The 9010-nt window shown below is 37.3% G+C and overlaps 1 protein-coding gene across 2 annotated transcripts in view; it reads left to right on the top strand.

Moving 5' to 3' along the window:
* The first annotated feature begins 630 nt into the window (after positions 1 to 630).
* Positions 631 to 9010, top strand: part of snx27b (sorting nexin 27b) — a 33679-nt gene continuing 25299 nt past the window's right edge. The window contains exon 1 of one of the 2 annotated variants that reach the window (XM_051132090.1): positions 631 to 1105. In XM_051132090.1, coding sequence (XP_050988047.1) covers positions 780 to 1105 — 326 coding nt within the window. In that variant the 5' untranslated portion in view covers positions 631 to 779. The remainder of the gene's footprint in view (positions 1106 to 9010) is intronic. The other variant, XM_051132089.1, reaches the window with a different exon arrangement.

Genomic DNA, 9010 nt, shown 5'->3' with positions numbered 1-9010 from the left:
CACTATCAACGCCTAAACAGAGCCTGGTCAGGCGGTACAGCGGTCATGTGGTAAAAGTCTTAGCTCTCACAAATTGTAATTACGAGTTCTACGAGGACGTGAATGCTTTTTACAAGTTGGAATCTCGTAATTACGGGAATTTCGATATGGCGTGAACGCACCTTGAGTTGTAAATATGACTAAAGGAAAATAATATTTTCAAGTAAATGTCTCCATCTTGTGGTGGGCCTCATAATGGATTTTTTGGACAAACAGAATTAAGTTAAATTTATCTCACGTGTTGTTTTTATAGTATACACATCGATTCAAAACAGAATCTAATCTAAAATCAGGTTTAGAGTGTATTGCTCCAGCTTTGTGAATCTGAAATTTACTCAGTAGACAAAATAAAAATAAACAGAAGGACCATCATGTGAATGAATATTCAAACATCCTTCTGCAATCTCCACGAATTACAAGTTAAAACATGAAAAAATAACACGATCGACTCGTTTCTGTCCAATGATAACTGCCTGGTTATTCTTCCATTTTACAAAACGAGCAACCATGCAAACATACTGGCTGTTAGTCATCCGCACTACATTTCCCATGGTGCACTGCTTTGTTGTTACGTGACAGAAGTAACTTTCAAGGCACGCAAACGCAGCAGTGTCTCGTGATGGGGGCGGTTTGGCGTCAGTCTTTCCCGTCTGGAGTCTGACGCACTCCGCCAGCCAATAAGCTCATGTAGCACTTCGGCGCCCGAGCCCGCTGTGGAGGCAGGATTTCTTCAGATAAAGATGGCAGATGTTGTCGAAGGAGACGGCACTCGCTCCGCTGGTCCTTCCACGCTTCACTCGGCGGCTCGCAACGGCTCCGGCATGAGCTCGGGAACGGGCGCCGGCGGCCTCGTCGCGACCACGGTCACCTCCGGGCCTCGGCTGGTCCGCATCGTCAAGTCGGACTCGGGCTATGGCTTCAATGTCCGCGGGCAAGTAAGCGAAGGAGGGCAACTGAGGAGCATCAACGGCGAACTTTATGCCCCGCTGCAGCACGTCAGCGCCGTGTTACCGGGCGGCGCGGCAGACCGAGCCGGAATCTCAAAGGGCGACCGTATTCTGGAAGTGTAAGTTTATATGTAACGTTAAATGATCTATGGACTACATCAAGAGGTGCTTAGCAGCGCTGCCCACCTTCACCCTCATCCCTTGATAGACAGAAAGCGGCCAGTTTGCTCTTAAACACTACAGGCGAAAGTCAACAGTGCATTTCAGGTTTCTGAAGAGAGAAATGACGCTGTAATCCAGTGCAGCTGCTAACGTGGCTAATAAGTGGGTTGATGTATATTGGAGTGAGAAGCTGAAAGTTAGCCAGCCTTGTCACTGCAGCACTGCATGTTTTCAGTCACGAAAAATACGGTACGTTAATAAAAGTGTACGCAATTTAATAAAGCTTCCATAAGACACATTTGTCCAGGAGTGCAGAAGGCACTTGTTTACAGCAGGATTTGATATTCTGAGCACACCCAGGCTTGTCATTCAGACATCTAGTCTTCCAATCATCCTATATTCTTTAGGTTTAAGGAAATGTCTTTTTTTTAGAAGCTGTCTTCATAAATTCAAGGGCATCTGACAGAACTGACTTTGTTTACACAATTTTTGGCCTCGCTGATCTTAAAGAGATGACCAAAAAAATACAAATTATGTCATCCTCTCTCAACCGTCATGTTGTTCCAAACCTGACTTTTTTTGTAGACCACAAAAAAAGCATCTTAGCCTAGATTTCGCTTTCCTTGTATGTAAAAAAAGATGAGTTAAAAGTGAATAGAGACTGTTGTATTTACTCTAGAAAGAAGTCACATACGTTTTGAACAACGTGATGGTGAGTAAATGATGACACGCTTTTTCATTTCTGGCTGAGCTATCCCTTTAACATCTCTTTGCACACAGTGTCTCTGCCTGTCATATGCATCGGTGTATGTCTCTGCGTGAATGGCTGCTTCATTTCCACTAGATAAAGGAGGTTTGTGTTTGGACGCGTTTGTCTTCATTGCAGATTCAGGTCACATACGGCACCGTGAACAGACGAGCTCTCTCATTCCCTCTCATCTTGCTGTAGCTGACTGCGCACTGTTCTGAGCGAAATCGAAATAAACCGCACTGGACAATTGTGCAAACAATAGCACACACCTTCTGAATGATCGCCACGTCCTTTTCGTAAGCGTGCTGATCTCGAACATTTGCAGCATGATTATGTAACTGCAGACTTGTTGTCCCTGAACTACGTTAGGTGATATCTATTAGGAGGAGCATCTGGGTTATATTTGGTTTGCGATGTATTATTTGACATTATTGTGTCTCTCGAATCTTCACTGGACCGGTTCCGGTTGCATGTTAATATTCACAGGGCACCTCATTGATGCTGGCGTTGGTTGCTATGGTGACAAGTGGTTTCCGTGGCGCTGAAGGCGGCAGAGCTCAGCATCAGCATCAGTCAGTGTAAACTCAGGACAGAGAGGGGGGGCAAAGCAATGCTCATTCGTCTTATAATCACCAACTCTTTCTGTTTTGTGGATGCTCCTTAAACAGAACAGGCTGGTTAAAAATATCAATTTTCTCATTAATTGTTGTCTTCAGTTGATCAATCCTGATATTGATTTTTAAAGTGTAAAGAGCAAACCTTTACACTATGCTTATTTTCGATGGCTGCATGTAAAAGTACAGTGCTGCCGAGTTCTCTGCCTTCTGCTGATCTAATTTACTCAACTGTACAGTTTGGGTCTGGTTGTTATATTTTTAAAAGATCAGTTTTGTAATGTATATAGTTAGTTCTGCATTTAATGGGATGCAACAAAATGACTGAACCTCAAAATATTGGCAAACAACATATTTATATTGAGTCTTCCTTGTATCTACTATGCATAAATAAATATACAACGTGACCAGTGCAGTTGATTCACAAGCAAATGACTCTATTGAATAGTTTAGGATGACAAGTTACCCATTTGAATCAGTTGGAAACTCTATCCTGCATTAGGGGTGGGCGATATACCGGTAGACACGATTAACCGGTAGAAATTTGTCTAGCATTAGAGATTTCAACTGTCGTCTTGGTTACATGCTCGTGTAACATCGTTGTGCTCCGTGGTCACGAAAATGTTTGCACACGTTTTTAAGCACTACCATTTAAAAACGAGTGATTTTAAAGGGATAGTTCATCCAAAAAATGAAAAATTAGCCCATTATTTACTCGCCTTCCAGGCATCCTAGTTGTATATGACTTCCTTCTTTCAGATAAATCCAGCTGGAGCTATATTAAAAATTATCCTGGCGCTTCCAAGTTTTAGAATGGCAATGGGCGGGTGTTTCTCTTCATCAGTCTGAAACAAGTCCAATAAAGTGCATCCATCCATAATAAAACACATGGCTTCATGGGGTAAATAAAGGCATCCTGTAGCAAATGGTTGCATTTTTGTAGGAAAAATATCCATATTCAAATGTAAGAATCACTTTAATCTAGCTTGCTTAATCTATCTTGTGCCAAAATGCCCCACTTCCAGAACTAAAATTTACAGATAATTTACTCATCCCCTTGTCATCCAAGATGTTCATGTTTTTCTTTTGTCACTCATAAAGAAAAAAAATTTGGGAATGTTCTCCTGACTTCAGTGGTGCCTGTGAGTTCGAACTTCCAAAATGCAGTTTAAATGCAGCTTCAAAGGGCTCTAATCGATCCCAGCTGATGAAGAAGGGTCTTATCTAGCGAAACGCTAGGTTCATCTCTGAAAATAAAAAATTACATTTTAAATACCTTTTAACCTCAAATGCTCATCTTGTCTGGCTCTGCGATGCGCATGCAAACTGCGCATGTCGAAAAACCTTGGATCTCCTCCAACTTTAAAATCGTCCTACATTGCTGTTTTACTTTTTTTTTTTGTAAAGGATATTTGACCCTTCTTTTTGCGTTCACTTAAGAGTGGTTAGTGCTTCTGCAGCGATGTAGAACGATTTTGAAGTTGGAGTAGAAAGTGAGATAGGAGTTTTTTGACATACCCTAACTGTATTGACCCCGAGCGCACAGAGTTCATGCAGAGCTAGACAAGACGAGCATTTGAGGTCAAAAATGTATATAAATTGTACTTTTTTTTTTTTTTTTTTTTTTTTTTTCTTCTTCTTTTCTTCTTTCAAGCTGCATTTAAACTGCGTTTTGGAAGTTCAAACTTGCAGGCACCATTGAAGTCCACTATATGGAGAAAAATTCTGTTTCCCTCAAAAAACATAATTTCTTTACAACTGAAGAAAGAAAGACATGAACATCTTGGATGACAAGGGGGTTAGTAAATTGTCTGTAGATTTTTGTTCTGGAAGTGAATTTCTCATTTAATCGCTGACTGTTTACGAGGGCTGGAAAACGATTCCAAAAAGAAACGATTCCGAGGCGTTGGGAATCGAGAGAGGTTAGAATCGATCCCATCAAGGGGAATCGACTCCCCACTCAGAGCCGTTTTCAGTTCAACAAAGTTTATCTGTGGGCGTCTCTCAAATGAAAGGCTTCATCATACGAAGGCTACATATCTTGGCTGCTGTCATCAAACATCGCTGAATGTTGATTCACGAAAATATACTAAATAAAAAAAGAGTCGGTACTGAGCTCGTCTGTGCTTGAGGATACGCTAATAGTGATTAGAAGTCTGATTCGTTTCCACGAAGAGGTTCTTTCGGATAGATCGTTTTAATGAACCAGTTCAAAAACAATTCAGACGTTATTTTATGGTGGAACTGGCTTATATTGTCCATGGTTTTAAGTGCTGCAGGACAGAATAGATCATGACATGGTCTTGATCCTATTTCCATCTTAAATAAAATGCTATTTTTTAACCTATCAGCCAATGATAATTCTAAAAGAAAATGCCGAGAACACGGATCAGTGGCCACATCGTATTGACAGATAAACCACAAGCTCTTGTATCAGTGTTGTTGTTAATGTTCTGGTTATGTTGTTTCAGTGTACAGTTTAATTTTGTGCAAAGCATACATTTGAACATCATTCACCTGAACTGTGCCTTGTTCCATTCATGTAATAAACGCATGTCTACTGCTGCACTGTGGGCTATGACTAATTTCATGGGCAATGTAGAAAAAATTACAGTTTAAATGCAGAATTGAATCATAATTTTTAAAAATAAAGCTTCATATGATATGGCTACTTTCTAAGACGTTTATATTCTACAGTCATGGTGTAATTAGGTTCCGCCAATCTAAAAAAAACAAGAGTTGAAAAAGAATCGAAAACAACAGTGAGGAGTCGAATCTCATCGATTCCAGAACCAGGAATCGGAATTGGACTTGATTCCAAAATTTTCAGAATCGATCAGCCCTACTGTTTACTCGTCTTCAGTGGGCTTAAGCTTTTTTTATTTCTTTGTTTAATTAAGTTTTTTTTTTTTTAATTTAAGCTAGTATTAGTTTTTTTGTGATCTTGACACTGGTGACAAGAGTTATGAAATTCCAATGGTATCAAAAATTTTGATATCATAAAGACCAAAAATACCCATATCGTGATAGATATTGTTGCTGTGAAATAAAATTATTCATATCGTGATATAAGATTTTGGGAATATCACCCACCCCATCCTTCATAATTTAAAGCAGTGAGGTGCAGTCATATTAGTGACATTTTTAGCCAATTTTGTGGACAAAAAAAGGTCCATTGTCTGTTGTCAGGAGAGTAGCGATGTAGGATGTACAGCTCACACAGACATCTCTTTCAAACCAAGCAGCTTTCTGCTAGTTAATGTGACAAACCTGCTTGAACCTGTTGTGCAATTTGCATGGGTAAATCTTTAGACCTCACATGAAATTGAGAAAAAAAAAACACATTTTCCCTGAAATATGCCTGACTGAATCAGAATCAAATTGAGTGTTTGTGAATTGGAATTAAACCTGGAAGTCTGTGTTGATACCAAGCAATTTAAAGAGATAGTTCAGCCAAAAATGAAAATTTTGTCATTAATTGCTTATTCTCACTTCACTCCAAACCTGTAAGACCTTCGTTCATCTTCGGAACACAAATTAAGATATTTTTGATGAAATCCGAGAGCTTTCGGACCCTGCATAGACGGCAACACAGCTACCACATTTTGGTGCGCAAAGAAAACAAAAATAACAACTTTATTTAACAATTTGTTCTCTTCCATGTCACTCACGCGTCATGAATGGGTGTCGAACACTGAGACATAAGAGAAGAAGTTTTTGAATAAAGTCATTATTATTGTTTTCTTTGAGCACAGAAAGTATTCTCGTAGCTTCATGACATTACGGTTGAACCACTGTTGTCACATGGACTATTTTAATGATGTCCTCACTACCTTTCTGGGCCTTGATCGTCTCAGTTGCGTTGCTGTCTATGCAGAATCAGAAGGTCTTGGATTTCATCAAAAATATATTAATTTGTGCTTTAAAGATCTTACAGGTTTGGAACAACATATGAGTGAGTAGTAAATGACAGAATTTTTATTTTTGTGTAAGCTGTCTCTTTAAATCGCTTAGTTCTCTGTGCTCCCCTGTTCCCATGTTATAAACAGGGAAATGTACTGTAGAATGTCATGTCAAATATATAATGGAGTGCTCAGCTTCCAGAAAGTGGAAGTACATTTGGGGTGGTCTGGGAGCAGGTCATGCTGCTCTGTCTCTTGTGTTTAATGGAGTGTCAAAAGGAGGGAGATGGTGTGAGGACACATTGTAGGTTGGAACTACAGTCAAAGTGCTTCCATGAGCAGCACAAAACTATGATTCAGTTGCGTGATATTTACCGTTTTTATGTACAGTGCAGAGGAAGAGTGAGCGTTTAGTTGATTCAGCTTTTCTGGCTGACTGAGAGCGTCTTTGAGTGTCTACGAGAAACAGATGAGAGAGAGAGAGTATGTTAATGCACTGCTGATTACTGCTGAGTAACTCTTAAGTACTTTCCAGTGATCTTACTGCAACGTATTTGCTGGAAACTCTTCAGTCCATGTTGGACTACATGTTCAGAAAGGGGATGTTTTCTGCCCTGAATAATCTTCGAAACCTACATAACGGCCAGAATGAAATGTCTTTCATATTAACCGTATCAAACACGTACTACATCCATCACAGATTTTGAGGTCACACTTAGGTTTTCAGGGCAGGAAATGTCATACTTTAAGTAAGACCTGTTCATTAGTCTCCTGAGAACTCTGTGCTGTAATAAAACATGATTTCTAGCAGAGCTCAAAAATGTAGTTTAGATTTTTACAAAAGAAAAGAATGAATAGTTTTATTTTTTACCTACACTGCCATTCAAAAATTTGGAATCAGTAAGATTTTTAATGATTTTTAAAGAAGTCTCTTACGCTCGTCAAACTTCCATTTATTTGATCAAAACCCAGAAAAAAGGAATATTATTGCAATTTAAAATAAGTGTTCTATTTTAATATACTGTAAAACATAATTTATTTCTGTGATGCAAAGCTGAATTTTCATTAGCCATTACACCAGTCTTCAGTGTCACAAGGTCCTTCAGAAATCATTCAATATCAAATATCTATATATCTATATCTATATCTATGTATCTATCTATGTATCTATCTATATATCAATATCTATCTATCTATATATATATAGATATATAGATATATAATATATAATATCTGGAATGGAAGTCAGAATATATATAGAATGGATGTCTGAATATATGGAATGACAGTCTGAATATATATATAGAATGAAAGTCTGTATATATGGAAGGAAAGTATGAATATATTAAACAAAACTCAGAATATATGGAATGAAGGTTTGAATATATAGAATGAATTTCTGAATATATGGAATGAAAGTCTGAATATATAGAATGAAATTCTGAATATATGGAATAAAAGTCTGAATGTATATGAAAGTGTTAATATATGGAAATAAAGTGCAAATTAAGCAGTTCTCAGTGAATAATGTATAGCTTGCTTTATCCTCATTATCAGAGTAGTAGGCTTTTGAATTGTGATTAAAATTTTCCAATACTTTGTTGATCTACAAGACTACAAGACTTTTTTGCAGCAGATGGTCATACTCCAAACAACAAAAAAGTCAACTAAAATATTCCAGTTGTCACTTAAAATTAACAATAAGTAACATTAAGTTGACTAAACAAAAATTTTTGGTCTTGTGCTTTAAAGTTGAAACAACTTTTTTTTTTTTTTTTTAACAGTGTAGTTTGGAGTCTACATCACATCATCTTGAGGATCATATTTCCATTATTGCAACATTCTTAGTGCATCAGAATTCCTTCAATAGCTACAAATTTTCTTCCATAAATTCAGACATTCATTTTATATATTCAGACATGTATTCCATATATTCAGATAGGGCTGCACGATTAATCGAATGTGTTTATGAGGCGCGCTTAGCCAGTAAAGCCGGTACTTTGATTAGTAGTAAAGCTCCATCAGGTGCGTTCAGCTGGAGCGGCAGTTAATACACAGAGCCGTAAATCACTGACAAGCTACGCCAAATCGCGCTCATAATCGCAGATGAATCGCATTCGATTATGAGCGCGATTTGTGTGTGTGTGTATATATATATATATATATATTTATATTTATATTTATATTTATATTTATATTTATATTTATATTTATATTTATATTTATATTCAGAGTTTTGTTCCATATACTCAAACTTCATATTATAAATATAATTATATTTCCTGAACGGTGTGCCATAGCTAGCTAGCTATCTATATATATATATATATATATATATATATGAATAAAATTATTCATTTCTTTCAGCGAAAGAAAGAAAAAAATTACAGACCCAAACTTTGAACAGTAGTGTATATTGTTACAAAAGACTTCTATGCAAACTGAATTCAGACATAAAGTTGGTCTCTTATTAAGTGGTCGTTTTTAAAAACAAAACTATAAAAGTAGAAGTTTAAGTTTACTGTAAAGAAAATGTACTGTATTGTTTTTTTTAATATGAAATAAATATTTTACAAAAGTTTTTAATCCCAAATT

Source organism: Labeo rohita, chromosome 16 (assembly GCF_022985175.1).
Source record: "Labeo rohita strain BAU-BD-2019 chromosome 16, IGBB_LRoh.1.0, whole genome shotgun sequence".
NCBI lineage: Eukaryota > Metazoa > Chordata > Actinopteri > Cypriniformes > Cyprinidae > Labeo > Labeo rohita.
The sequence above is the reverse complement of the archived record's forward strand: the minus strand, read 5'-3'. Positions and strand labels throughout refer to the sequence as shown.